General features: G+C 36.6%; 2 protein-coding genes across 2 annotated transcripts in view; both read right to left on the bottom strand.

Annotated features, from left to right (window-relative positions):
* Nucleotides 1–10,255, bottom strand: part of LOC120267220 (UDP-glycosyltransferase 89B2-like) — a 12,441-nt gene extending 2,186 nt beyond the window's left edge. Inside the window, exon 1 of the mRNA XM_039274911.1 lies at nt 9,008–10,255. Within this exon, the coding sequence (XP_039130845.1) occupies nt 9,008–10,240 (1,233 nt within the window). The 5' untranslated portion in view covers nt 10,241–10,255. The remainder of the gene's footprint in view (nt 1–9,007) is intronic.
* Nucleotides 10,256–23,660: 13,405 nt separating this feature from the next.
* LOC120267219 (uncharacterized mitochondrial protein AtMg00820-like) lies at nt 23,661–24,029 on the bottom strand. Its single transcript, XM_039274910.1, has one exon. The coding sequence runs from the start codon at nt 24,027–24,029 to the stop codon at nt 23,661–23,663; it is 369 nt and encodes a 122-aa protein (XP_039130844.1).
* Nucleotides 24,030–26,203: the final 2,174 nt, after the last annotated feature.

The following is a 26,203-nucleotide window of genomic DNA, read 5'->3' as shown; positions in this document are numbered from 1 at the left end:
GGGTCGAGTCGTGAGTGTCCAAAGTCCCGAGCGCTGACGTTGTAAATGTTGTAAATCTTTATAAATAAAAACGAAACAATCTATTTGATCGCGAACTTCGAAATTTAAACATAGACCTAGTAAAAACAAACAATGTGGGAAACAAAAGAACGCCATCTGAAACAATAGAAAAATACGTGAAATACGCTTTAAATGATACAACGGTGTTTAAGAAAAGTTACCTTTAAACAATGACAACGGGTAAACAATAGAAAAAGTTAAACAATACTCAAGTTACTCTTTAAACAATGATAACGGTGTTTAAGAAAAATACGTAAATATGTTTAAACAAATGACTCAGGAGGTACCCATCTAGCAACGCTGATGTCGACTGAAAAGCATTCAATTTAAACAATAACATATTATTTACATGATATAGACTTTTAGTTAAACAGTTAACCGTTATTTTTAAACACTATATGTATCTGCTTTAAACATAAAAAGCTTGACGCTTATACGGAGACTCATGTTGAGTTGAGAACTTTCATTCGAACGATGACAATATGTCTTCCTCGCGACAATGACATATATTTCCCTTTATGCCCTTGGGATGGAGGGAAAAATACCGCCCAATCACATCACGTCTAGTCTAACCTCTATGCATACAATCGTGCACTTTTTTTGTTTGCCTTCTCGATCCTGCTTTGTTCTTTACATCTTCTACTTCTTCTTCGTCGTCTTCGTTTTGTTCTTCATTTCATTTGGTTTGTACGATTTGGTTTTCAACCGATATATTATGGAGAGTTTTTGTGGTATTGCTAGATTCAACGGGGATGGAAGAGTGCTAATGTTCACGGCTCGGACTTCTGGGAATTGGTGTTAATGAGATATGTGAGCGATGGGGTCTCGAAGTTTCTCTTGTCGGGGTTAAGTTCATCACACCCAGATGGATATAAAAATGGTTTGCCTAATAGAAAAGCGATGTCGACTTCCACGGATGATGTCACGTCCCACTCCATCTTCAAATGTGTCTGTAGTTGATCTTGTCGTCGAGAGCGTAAAAATGTGCCATTGTCGGATCCTAATGAAAAACGAGGTTTACTCGTCAGTAAGTTCCTTTTTCTTTTTAATTATTCCAGGGTTCTGGGGTCATTATTGTTTAAATACGTCCGTCAACGGGTTAACATATCGTACTAGTCCTTTTACGTTATTAGTTAATTGTTTAAGTATTTAATTTAACGCTTAACTATTGTCATTATCGCTAAACATTATATTCTCCGCTTAACATATTGATCTTTCATACGATCAAGTGGTTTGGCAGAATTCGATTCGCGAGTGCTCCCATTCATCCCCATGGGCGACCTCGACGGCGTGGGATGTCTTCCTTCCTCGCCGATCATTCTCAAGTGTTGTCGTTGGATATTGGTCAACGCTTTTGACGGTGTCGAACATTTTCGGGATGTACTTCAAAATCATGCAATCAAAAAGGAATTTTTGACTTCAAATTCATAAAGAACGAAAAACATCGGGCGATCGCGGAATGCGTGCCGATGGTTGTCGTTGGCACCTTCACGCATCAAAAAAGAGTATAACAAAAATACTTTCGAATCAAGACAATCAACCCGTCACACACTTGCGGTGGTGGCATAGGTTCGACGCCACATCCGAAAAGCGTCCCAAAAATGGGTTAGCGCACGAGTGATTCGAAGCTCAAGGACCGTCCCCTCGTATCAAGGCCATCGACATTCGTGAGGACATGCTATGCGGGAACATGGTGTCCACATACCATACAAGCAGTGCTTGGTTGGGAAAAAGAGGATGCCCGGGTGGTCCTCGACTCAGAGTGATATCTCCGCCTATGACTCGCTTTCTTTGGTATGTGGATAAGGCGGTCGAGACAACCCTAGCAGCAGGGCGATCGTGGAGAGAGACTGCGATCGCTTTTAAACGCGGCATTCTTTTCTTTCATACGCGTGTATTGTCAGGATTCAAGAGGGCTTTGCGGTCATTGCTTTCTCGATGGTACCCACCTCCTTGGAAAAATATCGGGTACACTCATCGGGCGCCACAGGAAAGATGGTAACAATGGTTTTTTTCCACGTCGCCTTCGGTATAGTCGACAACGAGACCGACGCCAATCGACTTGGTTCATATCTAAGTTAGGGCGATGCCTTATACGAGGTGGAGATTATCATGAGATAATTACCTTCATGTCGGACGAGTCCAAGGGCCTTGTGAGCGTAATTGCAGAGTCTTCCCTTCTTCGCCACGCTGCATCGCCTCTCGACATTCTGGAGGCCAATTTTACGAAAAGCCAATGTCGACTTGGGAAGGCATCGAGGGAGGAGTGCTCGGGTCTATATGCTTCCAGATTGCGTGGGCATCCACGGCCAAAGATTTCGATGATACCGTGAATGAACCGCAGCCATATCACCCGAAAGCTCATCACTCGGTTGATTAATAAATCGGATATGGCACATCGGGTCGAATTATCTGCTCGGAGGTGATCGTTGGGGTGAGATGTATTCGAACGTCGCGAGTCGCTCAATGCTTGGATCAAGGAAGCTCGCCATTTACCGACGACTTTAAAAATGGTCGACTCCATAAGGTCTCGCGAATGTTGATTTACACTTAACATTTAGTATTACCCTTTAAACATTCTCAATCTTTGTTTAATTACACTTTTCCCGACTTTTAAATATTAATCATTTCGCTTTATTTAATTACAATAATGTTTAAACATGTTGATCGAATTATTTAACCATCAACGCCTTTGTTTAACCTTATTTGCCGTGTTCAAGTTGATGCGCATGTTATGTAACCCAGGCGTGAGCAAGCGACCAAATGGGAGACCTACTTATGCCCGTACATACATTCGGGTTAGAGATCATTATTGAGGACGACCGAAATCTTCGTGGTTGGTCGTTGTGTCGATGATCGCTACGGGCGATCGACCAACGCAAAGAATCTCCGTGGATCTCGCCATCGTAACTTGTTCATGTCGGAGGTGGCAAGTTTATGGTATCCCTTGCAAACATGCTTGCGCAAAGAATAATGCGATGCACACCAACGTACATCGATTTATTAGCGGGTACTTCACCGCCGACAATTACAAACCGGCATACAAGGAAGCTATATTCTCCCATACCCGACGACGATGTGCCTTCAGACGGAAATCGTGAGCTTCGCTTATGCATCGCCGCGATTAGAAGGCACCGGGCGGCCTAGACGAAAGAGGATCGAGTCGCAAGCGCTTTGATGTCCGCGAGTTACATCGCAGCCCGCCGCCAAGGATCCGGTCACAATCGACGATCTTGCAATGAAACTGCCGCCGACTAGGCATTGTTAATAAACCGACGTACTGACGTAGAAACATTGTGTATTTACAACGAATTGAATGTATTTACACGGAGACATTGTTATTTTAAACGGATACACTGTAATTTGAAATATTTCAACTGATGTTTAAACGATATATGGTATATTTAAACAATGAAACGGAAATGTACACAACTACAACGTAAATTAAACAATGAAATGAAACCGAATGAAATTTAACCTCGCCTTTACAATTGAAAAACAAACAAAAATTTTACATTGAGATATACAAGTCATGTTCTTCGAAAACAAAAAAACAATGAATTGAATTGTGTATTGATGGGCAACTTTCCATATTTAGTTAAACAATGAGTGCATTTATTTAAACAGAGAAAGTGTTATTTTTAAACGGGTACACCGTAATTTGAAATATTTAAAAACTCGATGTTTAAACGATATATACTATATTTAAACAATGAAAGTGAAATGTACACAATTACAACGTAAATTAAACAATGAAATAAAACCGAATGGAATTTAACCCGCTTTTACAATTCAAAAACAAACAAAAATTTTACATTAAGATATACAAGTCATGTTCTTCGAACACGAAAACAATGAATTGAATTTGTCCAGATTTACATTTGAAAACAAAATCGACAATCGACATACAAGACATGTTATTCAAAAATGCAATTTAACCCGCCATGACTGACCCCCTTTGTCACTGGACGCCTACCGCCTCCCTCCTTAAGTATGCGGGTAACATACCGTAATCCGAGGTAAGGAACGCCCGTCATGCAGTAGTCGTAACTTCTCACCCCACAAGAATTGCTCGATAAACCGCATGACGTAGACGGCGCAATCGACGCTTCCTTGTTTTTTTTGGCGTGGGGTTTCGTGTCGCACGCAGCGGGTACTTTGCTGTCGCCGACTCGCTTAACTCCATATCGACACAAAGGTCGAATAGATTCCACTGTCGAGATATGCAAGTCGAGATTAGAATACCGATTTAAATACCAAAATGTATATTAATCGGACATAATTAAAGAACTTACCATGTCCAACGCTGCCCTTATCGCACTCTGACACGAAGAATAACGCTCGTATTCTTGTTTATCATCGTCCGTGACGACGTACATGGAAGTGGCCATTCATGATTATCCGGGAGGACTGACAATTAACTTCATGCAGTTGCAGACAAAGCATCCCCGATCATAGCCATAATTGTGTCATGTGCGCCGTCCTCGCTTTGACATAAACAACAAGAAGCGGTCTCGATGATGGAGGCGCTTCTTGTAAGGATACGGCTTTTCGCTCACGACTTTTTGTATTATGCATACGAAAAGCGCCCATCACATCATCAGCGACCATCTCCTTCCCCTCAAGCAGCAGTATAACCTCGTCACAGTGAAAGTCGACAAATAGTCATTCTTCCACACGATAGCTGTCGAGGTTAAACGACAATGTATATTAGAAGACCATATCAGTAAATATTTAAATGATATTATCAATTGTTACATGATATTATATATAATTAAACCAGTAAGGCTAAAAACTTAAATGATAACATAATGGTATTAAACACTATTAGGTAATAGTTAAACACTATAAGAAACCCTTTAAACAATATCATAAAAACGTTACACTTACTCCGTCCCATAGAGCAGCTGAGGAAGATCCTCATCAACTCCTCGTCAGATTTGTTAAGACGACTCGAGCCAACCCATTTCTTCTTCTTCGAATAAAAGCTTTCCGAGCCGCTCCGGGTCCAATTTTTTCGATTGGCCTTCGATCATCTCTCTCGCTGCTCGGTCGGGGTCTTCATCAAAGATCTTCCTTCGATGCGGGACGATGGCGACAAAGATCAACCGGCACACATCCTTACATTGTTGTTCTTGTCGTGGGATTGTGTCCGGCTTCGACGCGGGACGACGGCGACAAAGATCAACCGCAGTACACTTCCTTACATGGTTCTTGTTGTGGTGGGATTGTGTCCTCGCTGGTCATGCGATCGTCGGCCACGGCCACGCAGAACGGATTCGACGATCTTCTCAACCGTGGCCATGACAACAAAGATCATCGGGGAGACACACCCTTAACTTGTTCTCGACCTTCGTGGATCGTGTCCATCTTTCGATGCCGCATCTCGGCAAAACTGGCTCCACCGGTCGACGATTTCATCGAGAAGAGAGTCAACGACCTTCTCAACCGCAAGCAACGGCCACATCATCTACGATGTCCTCCACCGTCATGGCCATGTCATCAACGGCGATGCACTCAAGAATGACGATCACCGCCGATGGTGTTGCTATTGTTTCATCGTCACCGGCAGCGGAGACAGAGGCAGATTGTTCTCCTCTTTTTCGCAAGTCTCTTCGAATGTGGCCGCCTTTGAACGACCTTCCCGATGATGTCGTCGTCGCCAAATTCGACGCCTGCTCGTCCCCGGGTGCTTCAGTCTTTCGAGGGATGGCGCACTGGTCGCAACGCCCTTCCAGCGCTCCACACGAGCGACAAGCCGAGGAAAACCTCGGTCATCAATATCCGCACGCCCGCATAAGAGTTGCGGTGACATCTTCGCCCTAATGTCACCGGGTGGGGCCGCCACGGGCCGGAGGGCCGCCATGGTCGGGGGACCGCTCGCTGTCGTGGTAGGGGGTTGTTGCAATCGCCGGGGTAGGGGGAGGGCTTCTCGGGCCGAGGAATCGCGGCGCTGCGGTGGGTCGGAAGTAGGAGAACGGCGTCCGGGCACAAGCATCGATAGAGGCCGCCCTCTCATCCCGCCTTCGAGCAAGTGGTTCCCGAGCAATGGCATCCATCCGCTCGGTTGGCGCCAACAAATATTTCTTCTTCAAAGATTCACGGAACCAAACTCGTGAAACTAACATATGTAAACCAAACAATTTCAATGAGATCATTCATTTTAAACTATAAAAAAACTATATATTTAAACGTTATAGAATATAATTAAACGGAGAACAAAAATATTTAAACCGGTATGAATAATAGTTAAACGGTAAATACTAAAGTTAAACGCTAAATAAAAATGTTTAAACATTAAAGACTTATGTTAAACATTGTCCATGATTTATTACCTCTTTTCCATCGAGCGATGACAAGCTCGCTTTTCACCGCCGCTGCTTCCCGTAAGTACTTTCACCGTAGCACAAACGATCCTGGGATCTCGTCGAAACGGACTTTCTTCCCGCTCCGGCCACTCATAAAACCGACGTTAAGCGTGACCGAGCAACTCTTAATGCACTCTCGTGTTGGTCTTCTTCCCAGCGATCTATCTTGCACTCGGGCGGCCGCTGTGGAATATCCTCCATAAGCCACTTGAGCGTCGCTCGCGCCCTACGCCGTGATCGCCCCCATGGGCTCGGTAGATCATCGACGTAATCAACGATCCGCTCGGAACCGAGCATGATGTATTTGGGAAGAGGATCGTCCCCCACGAGGTACACCATCGGGAGTTTGACAAAAATTATCTTCTTCTCCCTCTCGTCGAACAAGTTGCACCGCAGTGCTCTTGATGGAGTCTCCGTGCTCTCGTGAGGTCTTTGATAGATACCGCCCTTCGAACCGACCGGGTTTTCTTCTTCCGAAAGACCACCTGCGTCGCCATCGCAACGCAGACCAAGAACGAGGGCCACATCTTGAGGTCTCGAAACTCAGCGAGCTTTTCCCCGATCCTCGAATTTATTGGTGCGACCATCGTATCTTTTGCAAAAGAGAATCAAGAAGGGCCCTCTCTTGGTATATGGCTTCCACTCAAATAACGCGCAAACGGTGTCCTTCGAATAATCTCCCCAGATGTCGAGGGGTCATGTTAGCTTTCAATTCGCCTAAGGTCTCCACAACCGTGTCAAATAGCAACGCCCATTAACTAGGGTCGACCGCCATAATCACAAAGCTCGCGATAATAACAACACATTCAACATGCAGATTGACAAAAGTTTAAGCGGAAATATAAGGTTTTAAACCAGTAAACTCTCGCTTATTAAACGAGAGATATAAAATGTTAAACGAGACCCATTTTTGTTAAATGAGACGAGAATACTTGAACAGAGACAACAAATTTTAAACTGTAACATCTCATTTCTTAAACGTCAACCTCATTTGTAAAATTGCAACCATATCAAACGAAACGGGAAATGTACATTATAAATATTACACAAATCATAACAATCGAAAAAAACTATTTCGATAGTGTATACATACGAAAATGCAAAAACAAAACAAAAACCCTAGCCGAGAAATCTCCCTGCAGACTAACAAAACCCCACCGAGAAATCCCCTGCAGACTTCAATATCTTCCAACAAAAAAACAGGAGCACAAAAACAAAACCGAAAAAAATCTTTCTTTAGAATGAGCAGTTAACATAAAACCATACTCAATACCTTAGATTGCAGAATCGATGAAATGCCAACTAGTCGCTGGGGGACTTCTCCTTCGAGATACTCGGGTGGAAAGGGAAAAAGTCGATGAAATGCCAATTACAGAGGCTTCACGGTAGAGACAACTTCGGAGACGACTTCGAAATGGAAAAGTCAAGACGTGAGTTGAGAAAAAGCAATTAAACTGGCTCCAATAAATTGTCTCTCGGGGTTACCCTACGGAAAACCCCCACTTCCTCTCAAATCGCCGAGATGGTGCATGCCCACGACTCCCCATGCAAGGGCATTTTTCGTCCAAAAAAATTTGAAACTCACTCCGTTCACATCCGTTACAGGGTTTGGGGGTTTGAAAAACATAGACTTTAAAAGGAGGGGGTTTTTGGGGATTGCAAAACTAACGGGGTGTTTTTGGCAATTTTACAAACTTAAAGGGTTTTTTTGGCAATTTCCACTAATAAAATTAATTATGGTAAACGTCCCTTTAAAAAATATTTATTTGTAAAAAATTAAATCCATGTATATTTGTGCCAAAAAATAGTCTCAGTAAAAGGTTAAAATTAATTTATTAATAAAACAAGTCATATCATACCATACATGAAATTATTCCCAAACACATTATACGCCAATAAGTAATAACAAACCTTAACTCCAAACTCATTCCTCATACATGCAATGCATGAAATTATTCTCAAATACACCGATAACAAACCGTAATTAATCATAAGGGTCCGTTTGGTTCGCGGTAATATAAAAAGATGACCACGTGTTACATGATAATATGAAAATATTACTACGTTTAGCATTACACCGGTGGTAATGTGGAAAATAATATCACATTACCAATTTATAAATATTACCAAGAAAGTAGTAATCCTATTACCACCAAATTTAGTGTTTATCTTGGATTACCACTCATAACTTTTTATATTTTAACAAATTAATTATTATGACAACTAAATACGGTAATGAATTATTACCGATAATAAGAGTTCTCAATCGAACATAATTATATTAAATTATCATAATATTCCCAATCATATAACATTCTCACTCATATTATTATGATAATCTCGTGATAATATGTTATTACCACAAACCAACCGCTCCTAAACTCATTCACCATGCATGCAACACCACCATGTATCACCCTCTATGTCTTCCTCCTCCCTAACGAGCAGAGCTCCTCCATTAACCTCTCCAAGTCCTCCGACGAGCTCCCCCCTTCCCCCACTGCCGCCGCCACCTTCTTTTTCAGCTCCACCACCACCACCTCCTCCTCCTCCCTCTCCCTCCCCACCATCATCATCACCTTCTTCAGCATCTCCTCCACATTCACCACTCCATCCACTCCCTCACAAACCCTAACTCCCATCCCCATCTCCACCACAACCCTCTCATTCACATACTGGTCCGCCCCCATTGGCCACGTCATCATCTTCACCCCCGCCGCCATCCCTTCCATCACCGACCTCCACCCACAGTGCGTCACGAACACCGCCACCGCCCTGTGCTCCAGCACCGCCGTTTGCGCCACCATCCCCTCCACCACCACCCCTCTCCCCTTCACTCTCTCCTCAAACCCCGCCGGCACCACCACCTCCTTCTCCGGCTCCACTCCCGGCCCTCTCACACACCACACAAACCTCTCTTCACTAAGCTCCAACGCCGCCGCCACGGCTTCCATCTGCGCCGGAGCTAGCACTGTCTGAGGACCTAAACACACGTAAACCACCGACCGGTCGTCACAGGTGTTAAGCCATTCTATCAATTTATCATCCGCCGGCAGTGCATGCTCAAGTGGACGTATCGGACCGACTGCAAAGACTCGGCGGAGGTCTCGCCGGAGGTGGTCCAAATATGGAGCTTCAAGGTCGGAGAAAGTGTTAAAGATGAAGCCCCAACTGTCAATATTTTTGAGAAGAGCTTCTTTTATGAAACCATGGAGTGGATCTCCATCTCTTTGAGGTTTGAACATGGAGGAGAGATGGTACCAAGGGTAAGAAGGAGAAGAAGGGATGTCAGGGAGGAAGACAAGAGAATCAGGACTGTCAGGAAGGTCACGTTCAGGCATGGTTCTCCATAAGCTGTGAGCAAGTGAGACAGTGAGGGCTGAGAAGGGGCAGAAGACAATGTTTGGAATGGAGAGTTGTTGAGATAGATGATGAGACCAAGGAAGGAGGAAGTCAGAGATGATGGTGGTTAAGGGAGGGGAGGAGGAGAGAGCCCATTGGAGAATGGGAGAGAGGAGAGTGGAGAGGGAGTGGGAGATGGATAGGAAGGAGGAGAGAGGAGGTTCGGAGATGGTGGTGGTGGAGGGGAAGGGGAGGATGAGAGGGTGGATGGAAGAGGAGGTGGAAAGGAGAGGGGAGAGGAGAGGGAGAGTGTTTGGAGAGACAACAATGGTGATGGTGATCATGGAGATGGAGATGAGGTTGGGTTTGGTTGAGAGATGGTGAGCTAAGTCCAGTAATGGAAGCATGTTGCCGGGAGCCGGGAAAGGGATGAGGAGGATGTGAGCAGGAGCTTGCTCATGGTTGGCCATGGCTAATGTCGATAAGGTAGCTCTCTTTCTCACTACTATATGAGGGGCATTTTCTTCTTTAAGCTATGGAGTTATTTAAAGATGGTTTTTTCTTTTTTTTTTAAAATTTTAAAATTAGAGATATAGTTTCAATTTTAGCATTATGAGGTCATGGATCATTACGCATGTATACAATTGTAAACTTTTAAACGACCATATATGGAAATATGAACTTTATATGGGTGAATATGTAAATATTCTTTGACGATTATAAATATAAAATTTATTATTATTATTTATATATATTCTGAAGAGACAAAACCCTGTCTATCGATATGGATTATAACCCAAACATAGACTAGCTAGCTAGGTTTAGAGTTTGATGTATTTTTTAGGGCTTTTGCTCCCAACTGGTTATTGTTTTATTTTGTTGTTCTTCTTTTGTTGTGTTTTTCTTATCATATCTGGTGGTAGTTGTACTTTTGTTTGTCTCTCGCTGATCTAAATAGTTTATTCATATTTTTTTAAAAAAAACCTTAATTAATTATAATTTACAAATATATATCAATTAATTCACTAATTTTCATACCTAACTGTCCATTGAGTATCCTTTAAATAGATGGCCTGTTTGTCGTCCATTCATCAATATATATATATATATATATATATATATCAAATAAATTTTATAATTTTCAATGATAAATATATGTCAGAAAATTTCTATTGAAAATATTAAACAAATATATTGTTGTCTGATTGATTATTGAGTAATATTTTAAGTAGATTGGATCAGATGTGTGACAGTGTGGCAATGGTACGTTGGGCATTATTATTGCCATATGTGGCCCTTAAATTACACTATGACAAAAATAATAATAATAATAATAATAGTGATGAGTTTGATTGGTGAAGGTGCAGGATCAACGTCTCTTTCATATTATTGACGAAGTCAGTGATGGAGGTCATGCATTGGGCCACTGAATACTAATATTCATAAATAAATAAATAAATAAATAAATAAAAGATGATGTCCTTCAACTATTTTTTTTAATATAAAAGTGGTAAGCGCCGGCCCACGAATGGGTATTTCATAATAATTCAAGCAAATGAATTAATAAATCAACTGAGAAAAAGTAAATGCAAAATATACATGTTGCTCCGAGTATGTAATAAATTTTGTTGAAATTTAATATTAATTATTATTAATCCAAACTACAAAGGCCAAAAACCATGGTCCTTTTTTAATATTATTAAGCAAGTATTTTATAGAATATGTAATGTGAAGCTTTTCCAATTTTAAAAACTTTCTTACAAAAATAAATCACATATAAACAAATAAATATCACGTCAAATTAAAATAAAAACTAGTTTTTGGATATATGACAATTCATCCATGTTAAAACCTTACACCATAATTTTAAATTTAATATCATGTTAAAATCCAAAAATATCATTTAAAACTATAATAAAATAGTATTTAAATTTGAAAATTTTGAATTTGTAAAATATTCTATAGTATATATATATATATATATTTTCTAAATATCATTTATTTATTTATTTATTTTGATTTTCCTAAAAAAAACATGGTATCAAACTCAATATTGAAATGATATCTCTTTTTGATAAATAAACATTGGGAGTGAAAAAATAGTCATTACAAAAAAGTATTATTACATGTAAAATGAACACCCAAACTTCTAGGAATGATAATGTAATGTTAAGGATATATAATGGCATTTTTTTTATTCACTTTAGTCTTTATAATTTCGAATAATAATAAAATGCAACTCTTTTATAGTAAAAGAGTTATTCAAATAAAATTTTGCTGAAAAAGACCGCACATCACATAAGAAGACAAACAAATTTTAGAAAGAAAACAAAAATCATAAGCATCAACTAATTAATCAACAAAATTTTCTCTTTTTGATGTCCCAAGAGAATTCTCTCCCACCTGGATGTGTCACACTGAACAATATAGATATATATTTATGTCAAACCCTAAAATTGGTTACATAAGGAGAGAGAAAGACAGTACATTGTATCTATCAGACGGTAAGGAAAACGAAGAAATAGACATAGAAGATTAAGCACAAACTTGTAAAAGAAAATAAAAAAAATACATAAAATTAGTGCCCTAGAAGTAGAAAAAAAACTAGAATTGTTTATTTGTAAATTTTTTTAATGAATGCTCATAATATAGTCAAAGTTTTTGAGGTTAATTAAAGAAAATATATAGTCAGATTAGTTGAACGACATTGTTGTTTGGCAAATCTAATTACAACAAAAATAAAAAAATAAAAGAGGTATATGCTATAGGGATACAATCATTAAATTTTTTTTTTAATGTAAGACTATCAGATAATAGATTTTTTTTTTAAAAAAATCTATAGGGATACTAAGGGGCCAAAGAATAGAATTTTATAAATATTTTTCATATATATATATATATATATATATGAGAATCCATCATCTAGGGACGTCCCTAGATTTCAAATCTAGGGATGTCCATAGTAGCCATCGGATGAAAATCTGACGGCTCTTATCATTATGAACAGTAGAAACCGCATTCTACAGTGTTGTACAGTGATCATGAACATTAAAAAAAGGTGTACAGTGTTTATATAATCAATCAACCATCGGATGATGATCCAACGGCTTAGATTTAAAACGTCCCTAGATTTCAAATCTAGGGACTTACTTAGATGATGTTTTCCCTATATATATATATATATATATATATATACATGTTTTATCCTAGCTTATAAAAACCACGGGGCCAAACAATAAATTTTTAAATTTTTTTATACTATATGAATCAATTTGTGAAATATCAAAATAATAAATTTTTGCTTTGTTCCAAACATTATTTTTTTTTTTTACTTTCGGTGTTAATTTTTTAAGAAATTGTTATTTTTACAAAAATAAAATAAGGAGAAAGTGAGAGGTAAATAGAGCGGATGCTTCTAACTATGCCTTCCATCATCCTCTAAATATATATATATCATTGGTCAAGCACCCCCTTTACCCTCATAAAAATTCCCTACATAAATACATCTCTCTCTCTCTCTCCAAACATTAATAATAATAAAAAATAAAACACTTCATATGCATAAAAAAAAAACAATAATCGCAAAGTTATCAAACAGTTGTAGTCTTAAGAACACATTGATTCCGTTTGCTCTGTAGAAATCCAACCTTTAAATCAAACAACAAGAATCAGATTAGCATGCAAAAAAACTGTCACGCCCCGAACCCAACTCCATGGACCAGGGACGCCGACAAACGGCCGTACACCTAGAAGGCCGAAACCAAGTAGGCATACAAGGCCTCAAAACACGATTAACAACAGATTATGAGCTTGATGACCCGATGAAGCACCCACTAAAAAAATATAGGGATCATTTACAAAAAAATCATAAATTATCAAAAATCAAAATCGAAATCAAATTTATTTCAAATAAACACGGATGTCAAAACCAAGCATATAGGTCCCCCAAACAACTATTGTCAAAACAAAAATAACGGATCTCATATATTTATCCTCAGTGACCCGAGGCGAATATTAGAACTCATAAGTTTACCCTCGGTGACCCGAGACAGAATTATCAGAGGCCGTTATTCTTCACAGACGGAAAGCGGTGGGAAACTATAGTTTCTATATCGAGTACATGTCGACACGCAGTCGGTGTTTAACCCCGATGTGAGGGTTATTGCAAAGTTAGTTTTGGGGACTACGAGTACTTTTGTCAAAAATATTTAATGTTCACAAAACAATAAACTATCAAAAATTCATCTTGGGCAAAAATGCAAGTAATTTGCGATCACATGATCCCATTTTTATCATATCAAAATAATCCAGTTAATAGAATCCAAACATGAATAGATAATAAAGAAAAACACAATAGTAATTAATCAGAAAGTAAATAAATATCTGGAATTCAAAAATTAAGTAATCCAAATGTAAACAAAATATTTAAACCTTTCAATTAATTCTAATCCAAAAATAAAAATATCATTAAAGCTGGAACTTTTAAAAATAATTCCAAAAAAATAATAATAAATAAATAATTCAAAAATATAAATAAATACATAAAATCATTATTTTTTTCTCAAAAATTTTTCGGATGTTCGAGAAAACTAGAGTATATACATATAATATGATTTATATGTAGGATACTTACGATTAACAACCGGATTTTTTTGAATACTTACACCAATCGAGTATTTCTCGGGAAGTCCTAATTTGGGAATAACCCATCGAATTACAAGTAAACAAATTCTAAAAATTCACACGAATGCAAAAAACAAATCAAACACTAACAAAATTACCAAGGTCAAGACCAATAACCAACTCACCTACAAACCTTAAGATTAAAATCAGCGTAGCTTTGCAAATTCTAACCCAAATCAAAAATTTCAAACTTATGAGAAAACTAGGCATCTTCATCTGAGACACTTATACCAATAGGGTTATATCTCACAAACTACATATGCATAAAATCTGACATTTTTCAGGTAATTAGGTAACATCAAAATATATAACTTTGTTATATTACTCTTCTCCAAATTCCATTTAGCAGACCATCAAATTGTTTAAGCAATCATAATGTTCTCTACAGAAATAGTATTGAGCACACCTATAGAAATCTGCTCATATCTCACAATTTACATGTCTACAAATTCTGAAATTTTGCAGAGACAAATATAACATCGTCGTATATAACTTTCTTATATAAATATAAATCTAAAAAAGAACTTACAATTACAAAAATAATCAAAAACTGTTCAAGGGCTGAACAGAAACCCTGTCCGCGTCACTGCGTCTAAAAAAATTTATAATTTGCGAGGATACTACTTCAAAAAAATTCTGAAATTTCGTAGTAAGCTAAAAAAACAATCTCGATCTACAATTTTTTTCTATTCTGATCTCTTCCAAATTCCATCTATATATCTTCGAAATAAATTAGAGATCTCTACTGTGCTAACAGAGACTTTCTGAATTTTATCCTCAAACTAAAATCAAATCAATTCTCACCAAACCCTAACCCTAACTAGTAACATGTCACAAACAAGCATAAGAAAGAGCAATAACAAAAACTCATAACCTTACCTCAACAATAACAGTGAAATGAAATCCGTGACGATGAGACCCTTCTCCCGTCCTCGTCGCCGACACCACCCGCAAAAAGGAAGAGAAAGAGACGACGCAAGTCTCTCTCTCTCTCTCTCTCTCTCTCTCTCTCTCTCTCTCTCTCTCCCCCTATGATCTAAAACCGAAAAAATTTGAAGAGACGGCTAGGGTTTTGAAACTAAACAAAAACAAAATCAATGGCTAAGATTGAAAGTAAAACCAACGGCTAGGATTAAGAGATAAAAGCAATGGCTAGGATTTGATTAAGGGGTGGGGCTCACAATCTCCCCTCCTTTAAAAGAGTTTAGTCCTCTAAACTCAAACTTTAACCATCGAAGCAGGCTTCTAGTAAGATTCAAACTATGAAAAAGTTCGAGCATCATCGAATTAGCTGATAAAATTCAATGACAAACGGATTCAAGCAAAACTTGACTAATGATACTTCTAAGGGCGATGGTTGTAACAAATAAAAAATAAACCAATCTTTGGTTTGTCTCAAACTCATGTCAAACATAATATAGAATTCAATACCCTTGGGCATCCTCTATTAAACATCAATCTGAGCATATATTATCATGTGTTTGTTATCATCTGACTTCAAAAGAATTTAAAAACCGCAAATACATTACCATCATTGCAATCCAACAAACCTCAATTAAAATTCCCAATCCCTGTATCACTCCAAGGATGTGATGAATAAATCAAACAAGTTAGAAAAATACTAAAATGGCATCAGTTTCTTTCTCATCCATTGGAAATACATGTTGCCTACTAAATCACAAGACATGATTATCATATATCTAATTTTACAACCAACAAGCATTTATGAAAAAGTGGATAACATTAAAATTATGCACATACTCAAGTCCAACAATATCGGGGCACTCATAATTTTTTTCCTCATTAGCTGGAGATCAAATGGCTAATAGAACCAACAAAAAAATCATAAGTCAAAAACTTCACTTTGTATATAAATAGGAACATAAAAACATTACTCATTTTTGGAAACAAGTAGCCTTGACAAAAAAATTCCTAGCTCAATAAATATCTTTTTGCCTTACTAACATCAACAATGCAATAAATTTATCATTACGTTAGCAATCGTCAAGTATTCACAAACCTTAAATTTTTGTTGATTTCATTTTTCCCTCAAATCGATATTATAGCGAGTACTTAAACTTGCCAAACCTCATGATTCCTATTTCCAAAAATATTTAGACCCACCAAGATACAATGTGACCAAGTTCCATAATATTCTTAGCTTTTTCTCAAATTATGACATCAATATAAATCTCACCCAATTTAGCACATTTATATTCTAGGTTAGTCTTACAAGATTATGAATATCTTACAAAAATACACATCCAATTGTAGAAATATTTACGGAAAAAGTAGTTAAGACCATATTGAACAAGTTCTCTATAATGCACTTTGGCTAAATCTTCCTCTACAATCTGAAAAAAATACCATTTAATCTTCAAGTCCTGCATAATGATAATATCCGAGTAGACCCAATTATAAGAGAATGTCTCTTAGGATACACATCTAATAAATTCAAAAATTTCGCAGGGTAGATAGCTATGGATAAATGCCACAATTCTCTAGTTTTTAAACTTCCCCAAATTCTATATCCATAGTCTCTGAATTTGGACAAAAATTTCGAGCAACTCAAATCAAAAATCTTGAAAGTCACAATACTTATGTGTCAATGTATAACAATACAAGAACTCAACTCTAATCATTTTTTTTTCAAATCATTATATCTGCAAATTTCTAAATCCCTTATTCTCTTTATATCAAATAGCCATATCAAACAATTTCCAATACAATGCAATCCTACAAGATCAAATCACAAATTTTAACCAAAGCAAAAATATATTTTCCCTCAATTCAAATTGTCAAAAAAATACTATAACATGCAATTCTAGCCAATGAGTTTAAGAAAAAAGCAAGTAGAGGAACATAAGATTGTCAATCCATAAACTATGAAAGTCCAAGAAAATTAATGCAGGGAGGTAATTAATGAAATATGCTAATTAATTACCAACAGTACATGACCACAAGATTTTCTTTACTAAGAATAAAGAGGGTCGCTAGTAGACTTCCCTCGAAGGGTGCCATAACACCATGGCAGTAACAGAAGACTAATCAAAGACAAAAGCTCGAAGATGCAAATCAAAGCTACAGGCTAGGTCAAAACTGGAACTAAGGCCCACTATATTCTACTACACATAAATCCGACAAAAAGAAGGGCACAATAGCAACTAATTAATAGGAAATATATTCCCATTGTAATTTGACTTTCTTGGTTCAAGCTTCCATAACACTACGGGATTTAACTTTCTATCTAGCACACTAATACCATCAAAATTTTACTAAATCTCTCTAATACCACTAAATTTGTCACGCCCCGAACCCAACTCCATGGACCAGGGACGCCGACAAACGGCCGTACACCTAGAAGGCCGAAACCAAGTAGGCATACAAGGCCTCAAAACCTGAAAAAAAAATTAACAACAGATTATGAGCTTGACAGCCCAGTAAGCACCCACTAAAAAAATATAGGGATCATTTACAAAAAATCATAAATTATCAAAATCAAAATCAGAAATCAAATTTATTTCAAATAAACACAGATGTCAAAACCAAGCATATAGGTCCCCCAAACAACTATTGTCAAAACAAAATAACAGATCTCATATATTTATCCTCGGTGACCCGAGCCAGAATATTAGAACTCATAAGTTTACCCTCGGTGACCCGAGCCAGAATTATCAGAGGCCGTTATTCTTCACCGACGGAAAGCGGTGGGAAACTATAGTTTCTATATCAGAGTACATGTCGACACGGTCAGTGTTTAACCCCCAGTGACAGGGTTATTGCAAAGTTAGTTTGGGGACTACGAGTACTTTGTCAAAATATTTAATGTTCACAAAAACAATAAACTATCAAAAATTCATCTTGGGCAAAAATGCAAGTAATTTGCGATCACATGATCCCATTTTTATCATATCAAAAATAATCCGAGTTAATAGAATCCAAACATGAATAGATAATAAAGAAAAAAACACAATAGTAATTAATCGGAAAGTAAATAAATATCCGGAATTCAAAAAAATTAAGTAATCCAAATGTAAAGAAAAATATTTAAACCTTTCAATTAATTCTAATCCAAAAATAAAAATATCATTAAGCTGGAACTTTAAAAATAATTCCAAAAAAATAATAATAAATAAATAATTCAAAAATATAAATAAATACATAAAATCATTATTTTTTTCTCAAAAATTTTTCGGATGTTCGGGAAAAACTAGAGTATATACATATAATATGATTTATATGTAGGATACTTACCGATTAACAACCGGATTTTTTTGAATACTTACACCAATCGAGTATTTCTCGGGAAGTCCTAATTTGGGAATAACCCATCGAATTACAAGTAAACAAATTCTAAAAATTCACACGAATGCAAAAAAACAAATCAAACACTAACAAAATTACCAAGGTCAAGACCAATAACCAACTCACCTACAAACCTTAAGATTAAAAATCAGCGTAGCTTTGCAAATTCTAACCCAAATCAAAAAAATTTCAAACTTATGAGAAAAACTAGGCATCTTCATCCGAGACACTTATACCAATAGGGTTATATCTCACAAACTACATATGCATAAAAATCTGACATTTTTTTCAGGTAATTAGGTAACATCAAAAATATATAACTTTGTTATATTACTCTTCTCCAAATTCCATTTAGCGAGACCATCAAATTGTTTAAGCAATCATAATGTTCTCTCTGAAATAGTATTGAGCACACCTATAGAAATCTGCTCATATCTCACAATTTACATGTCTACAAATTCTGAAATTTTTGCAGAGACAAATATAACATCGTCAGTATATAACTTTCTTATATAAATATAAATCTAAAAAAAGAACTTACAATTACAAAAATAATCAAAAAAACTGTTCAAGGGGCTGAGCAGAAACCCCTGTCCGCGTCACCTGCGTCTAAAAATTTATAATTTGCAGGATACTACTTCAAAAATTCTGAAATTTCGTAGTAAGCTAAAAACAATCTCGATCTACAATTTTTCTATTCTGATCTCTTCCAAATTCCATCTATATATCTTCGAAATAAATTAGAGATCTCTACTGTGCTAACAGAGACTTTCTGAATTTTATCCTCAAACTAAAATCAAATCAATTCTCACCAAACCCTAACCCTAACTAGTAACATGTCACAAACAAGCATAAGAAAGAGCAATAACAAAAACTCATAACCTTACCTCAACAATAACGGTGAAATGAAATCCGTGACGATGAGACCCTTCTCCCGTCCTCGTCACGACACCACCACGCAAAAGGAAGAGAAAGAGACGACGCAAGTCTCTCTCTCTCTCTCTCTCTCTCTCTCTTTTTCCCCCCTATGATCTAAAACCGAAAAAAATTTGAAGAGAGCGGCTAGGGGTTTTTGAAACTAAACAAAAAAACAAAATCAATGGCTAAGATTAAAAGTAAAACCAACGGCTAGGATTAAGAGATAAAAGCAATGGCTAGGATTTGATTAAGGGGTGGGGCTCACAATCTCCCCTCCTTTAAAAGAGTTTAGTCCTCTAAACTCAAACTTTAACCATCGAAGCAGGCTTCTAGTAAGATTCAAACTATGAAAAAGTTCGAGCATCATCGAATTAGCTGATAAAATTCAATGACAAACGGATTCAAGCAAAACTTGACTAATGATACTTCTAAGGGCGATGGTTGTAACAAATAAAAAATAAACCAATCTTTGGTTTGTCTCAAACTCATGTCAAACATAATATAGAATTCAATACCCTTGGGCATCCTCTATTAAACATCAATCTGAGCATATATTATCATGTGTTTGTTATCATCTGACTTCAAAAGAATTTAAAACCGCAAATACATTACCATCATTGCAATCCAACAAACCTCAATTAAAATTCCCAATCCCTGTATCACTCCAAGGATGTGATGAATAAATCAAACAAGTTAGAAAAATACTAAAATGGCATCAGTTTCTTTCTCATCCATTGGAAATACATGTTGCCTACTAAATCACAAGACATGATTATCATATATCTAATTTTACAACCAACAAGCATTTATGAAAAAGTGGATAACATTAAAATTATGCACATACTCAAGTCCAACAATATCAGGGCACTCATAATTTTTCCTCATTAACTGGAGATCAAATGGCTAATAGAACCAACAAAAAATCATAAGTCAAAACTTCACTGTATATAAATAGGAACATAAAACATTACTCATTTTGGAAACAAGTAGCCTTGACAAAAATTCCTAGCTCAATAAATATCTTTTGCCTTACTAACATCAACAATGCAATAAATTTATCATTACGTTAGCAATCGTCAAGTATTCACAAACCTTAAATTTTGTTGATTTCATTTTTTTTTTCCCTCAAATCGATATTATAGCAGTACTTAAACTTGCCAAACCTCATGATTCCTATTTCCAAAATATTTAGACCCACCAAGATACAATGTGACCAAGTTCCATAATATTCTTAGCTTTTCTCAAATTATGACATCAATATAAATCTCACCCAATTTAGCACATTTATATTCTAGGTTAGTCTTACAAGATTATGAATATCTTACAAAATACACATCCAATTGTAGAAATATTTACAGAAAAACTATAATCAGAGCATACCTTTCTAATTGACCTGTATTCAGCTTTTGCTTAAGATAAAGCAACTGTGCTTAGCTTCTTGGATTTCCATGATAAAGGAGTATTTCCAAGAGTGATGTAAAATCCACCAACCGAATGCCTAGTTTGAGGACAAGAAACCCAATCTGAATCACAATATGATTGTAGAGAAAAACTATAATCAGAATTCATAAGAATTCCTTGTGTAGGATTATTCTTTAGGTATCTTAATACATGAAGCAGCCTCCATATAAGAAGTATGAGGATTTGACATGAATTAACCCAAATGTTGGATAGAAAAAAGACAAATTTGGTCTTGTATTCGTCAAATAGTTGAGCTTGCCCACTAATCTTCTATAAAGAGAGGGATTCGAGAGTGGCTGATCCATATTAGTAGTTAGCTTGAGGCCATGTACCAAAGGACTTGATATTGATGACAATTGATTGCAATCAAATTTAGTTAATAGATCTATGATAAACTTCCTTTGTGTCAAAATTAAATCCTGTCCTTGTGTAATTGCCTCAATGCCTAAGTAATGTAGTTTTTCTAAATTTTTTATTCTGAATTGCTGATCATGGAATTATTTCAAACTAATCATTTCTTCTTCATTGTTGCATGTTATGAGTATGTTATCCACATATATAGCTAGGAAAATGACTTGTCCATCAGACTTCTTATAAAACAATGAGTAATCATTCTTGGGGTTTTGATAACCTATTGACTTCAAAGCAGCTAACAATTTTGAATACCATTGTCTGGAAGCCTTCTTTAGACCATACAAGGATTTTCTTAATTTGTAAACTAGCCTTGAATGAGATATTTCCAGCCCACGAGGAATTTTCATATAAATGTCTTCATGTAATTCACCGTGTAGAAAAGCATTGTTTATATCTAGTTGGAAGAGTTTCTGATGAGCATACATTATGCATGTATTTTATATCACTTTGTACATTCATTCGGCATGTATTAGAATCGTATTATGGAATTCGATGTTAAATCAAGTGTGTTTCGCATTCTCAGGCTTAAGGCAAGATGTCAAGATGAGAGAGAGCCAAAACAAATATTTCAGATCTCAAACGATAAAGTTGGAGCTCTCTCAATATCATTCAAACAAGGACAAGGCAAATTGGGTGACTTACGGGCAGCTTACGGCTAACCTTACGGTCGTAAGTCAATTCTAGAGGACTTTACAAGCATGCCTATGCTCATAATAGGGATTCATAGCTAATTCAGAGGACTTTATAGGCAAGGCTTAGCCCATAAGGATCATCCAGAGGAGCTTACAACTAAAGCTTACACCCATAAGGGCGGTCGCAAGAAGCAGAACAAGTGATGCTTGCGGTCCATCGCTTATGGCCGTATGTTGGACCGTAACACAAATAGAAAACCTTACGGATGTGACTTACGGCCAGAAGTGTTCCCGTAAGGCTCGTGACCATCTTCTCTAGCTCCCTTATGACCACGTCCTTATGCCTATAAAAAAGCTCGTACGTAGTCGGGTATAAATAAAACTTAAGAGGATTTTTAGGGCATTGAACATTTTTCTTTTGGGTATTTCTTGGAGGCGAAGTTAGGAAAGATAAGAGACAAATCTCCAGCACTTAAAGGGTGATTTCAAGGGGTTTAAGATCATCATTCAAGGATTAAAGATCGTAGCCGTCAAGTTCACCTTGATGGCGTGTGTGGAAGCTTTCATAGGGCTTCTCCAGTGATCCTTCATTGACACAATTTAGAAGGGGGTTTTCATAGCTTTCATGTTTCCTCCTATTATTTGTATTTTGGATGCTTTACCTCCATTAATAGAGGGCTAATTTGTAGATGTTTGGGTATAGTTGAACTCTAGGGTTTATAATTTTGACTTGGTTGTTGGATCTTTGATGCTTTAATTATTTTGTTAATTGAAATTATTTCTATTTGAATTTAATTGTGTGTTTGAATGTTTGATTGCTAACGAGGTAAAAACACTAGCTATCATGTTTGGTGTGCTACGTGACGAGGAAAAAATTCCCACCTAGTAAATATATGCCCCAATTCGAGAGGATAGTGAGCACACCTCTGGTTAAGGTATTTTGGAGATTTATTCTCCCCCAACCCTTCTGAGTGGGTTAGTTATAATCTCCGTACTCTTTACAATCACGTGGAGAGGATTTTATGAGAAATCACATCTTTACTCTGTATTCGGATTAGAGATAATCTCTCTCTATTAGAGAGATTATCTACTTAAAAGATTGTCATTGGCTCACAGTAAGGTTTCATAGAGTGTTAATGCAATTGTGTGGATGTATCTATCAGCTCTGCATCTATTCAATTACTCTTTACTTGAGAAATAGGGGTCTAGTATAATTCTGAAAACCTCTCAATCCAAATAGAATTGCATGCTTAAACAACCTTTGTCCTGCACTTTATAACCCAGAGAGACGTTATGCTCGGACATCACTTTTTTCCTTGACTTCTCTCCTATTATTTTTTGTATTTTCTTATCTTTGCTTCCTTTTGTTCACACACACAACATTCGATTACTTAGGTTATATTTTTTTGATTTAGGGTTAATACTAGTATTCACTTTCTTCCCTATGGACTGATACTCTGCTTTTATGCACACTTTATTATGCAGTTGGCATGTATACTTGCATCCCTATCAGTTTCCAACCTCTCTTTATAACCATTGCAATCAAGCTCCTCACTGTTGTCATTTTCGTAATAGGAGAGAATATTTTAGAATAATCCACTCCATTTTTCTGAGTCAAGCCCTTCACTATTAGCCTGTCTTTATGCTTTTCAATGCTCCCATCTGCCTTATATTTCAACTTATAAACCCATTTGCGGCTAATAGATTTATTTCCTTTAGGTAAAGTAACCAGTTCCCAAATTTTATTTGCTTCAAGAGCATCAAACTCTTTTTGCATAGCATTCTGCCAATTTGGATCAACTATAGCCTCTTCATAGGTTTGTGGCTCTTGTAAAGTAGTTAGCATAGCAAGCACTTTTTGGTTTTCAAGATGTAGAGAGGGAAAGCTAATATGTTTTGGTAGAGGAAAAGAATTGGTAATTGTATGGGAACAATTAATGGAACAAGAACTTGGTTGAGAATTTAAAAATGGATTCAATTGGGCGTTACTGCACACATGATCTTGCAAATAAATGGGAGGATTATGAAATCTGTTAGATCTGTGATTAGTTTCTAGAATTGAGGAAGGAGTATCATGATGGAAACTGAGACATTTGGAATTGAAGAAGAATGAATTGTATTATTTGGATGATGAATTTGATGGTATGTCAAGGAACATTGATAGGATTATTAAAGTGGAAAATATTTGAATTGTCAAAAATAGAATGAGAAACATCCTGAACAAACTTTAGTAAGTAAGTTGAAGAGTCAATAGGAACCGAAGATTGAAGGAAAGGAAAAGTTGCTTCATGAAACACAACATTTCTAGAAACTATAATTTCTTGTGTGTCAAGAACTAAAACTTCATACCCCTTCTTAAGAAAAATTGCAGCAAAAGCTTTGGGTTGAAATTTATCCCTATGCTTATCAATATTTGTCACATAGCATAACCATTAGTTTTTAAATTAATTACATAACACCACTTCATAAGGTTCTTCTTTCACTTTTTTTCTATCTAATTTTATTTTAATCAAGTATTCACATGACACCCATCACAAATCCTTGTTTTTATGTATTTCTTTTTTTGCTTTTATGTTAATTAAATTTTTTTATATTTTCATAGACCTAATCAAGCATCAGTCCATTGTGATGATGTAAATATCATCATTTTTTTTATCCTTTACAAGACAATAATATATGATATATTTCCAAAGGAAAAAATAAATAGTCTTATTTAAGGATGGGCAAAATTAAAGTATAAAAATCAAAATCAAAATAATAATGATAATTATAATAATTTTAATATTTATTAAAAAATCTACTTAAAAGTGTGAATTTATTTGAGATATTTATAATGCATGTGTTTAAGTAGAAATAAGTAATTTTCTATTTAATAATAAAGGTATAATTGGTATATTATATTATTATATATCATTTCCCTTCCCTTCCTCTCCTTAACTAAACAAAGTTTATCAGAAAACTCTATTTTTCTTTCCCTCCATAAAATTTGTCTAACAAAACAAAGGTTTAACCTTTCCTTTCCTTGCTCTTACTTTCTCCTCTTACCTCATTTTATTTTCTTTTTTACTTTTGAATCCAAACACTATGTAATGGCAAAATTTCCCTTTTCTTTTATCATTTCATTTTGAAGAGGCCTACTTCTTCATCTTCACAGTCTTCTTGACGGAGATGGCAATAAAAAAACTTCAGCGCCATCTCGAAGCCTAAGCAATCGCCCTCAGCAAAATCCAAAAATACAAGCATCCTTCTCCTTCTCATTCGCTTCAAATTTCAAAACCTTAACTCTAAGTGCCTTCCGTCATACATCACTTTGTACTATCTCTTCCTTCACACATCTACAAGAACAAACAAGTGAGAAAGTAGCACACTATCCAACTTGGAGAGAGCAAGCTTGTTCTCAGAGTTACCGCCTTTTATCTCTGGTTTTTTCCTTGTAGATTGTTGGATTCTGAGATTATAGTAGTTGTATCTTTTGATTGGATTGGTGCTTGTAAAGCAAGACCTTGCTGAGGCTAGAGGCATGTAATAGATGCAAGAACTCTCGACACACACCACAACACAATCAACACCCTCCAAGAGCCTTTCACGGCCCTATTACTTAGATTTCAATAAGGAGGTTACGGATTTCACTAGATTAGCAGCCACTAGGCCTCTAATCTTACAAAATACAACACCTTCCACACACACTCTCTAGGATAACATGCATACACTCCTAGGGAGATTACATACAACACACCACATATAAACACACAAGACACAACTTCCCTCTCCTTCACCAGAAGAAGAAGTACCCACCTCCTTGTGAAGAACAAGGCCACTACAAAGGTTTCCCAAAAGTATCCCCACCAGTCTACTATCTCTCCTTATATATTGACTGGCCCATGCCCTATGACAAAGTCTTCATACTTCCTTTGAAACCTGATCCCCACCCCACGTTCCTTGGCCTACCCCACTTCCTTTGTTGCTTCCTTGGAGTTGGTTCTCTCTCTTCACTTCTGACTCAACCCTTGGACCTTTGAC

This window comes from Dioscorea cayenensis, chromosome 8 (assembly GCF_009730915.1).
Source record: "Dioscorea cayenensis subsp. rotundata cultivar TDr96_F1 chromosome 8, TDr96_F1_v2_PseudoChromosome.rev07_lg8_w22 25.fasta, whole genome shotgun sequence".
Lineage (NCBI taxonomy): Eukaryota > Viridiplantae > Streptophyta > Magnoliopsida > Dioscoreales > Dioscoreaceae > Dioscorea > Dioscorea cayenensis.
Note: the sequence above shows the minus strand (reverse complement) of the source record. Positions and strands in the feature narration are given on the sequence as shown.

What these genes read in the sequence shown, in the direction of transcription:
- LOC120267219 (XM_039274910.1), bottom strand. Translation starts at nt 24,029, where the DNA reads ATGCTAACTACTTTACAAGAGCCACAAACCTATGAAGAGGCTATAGTT.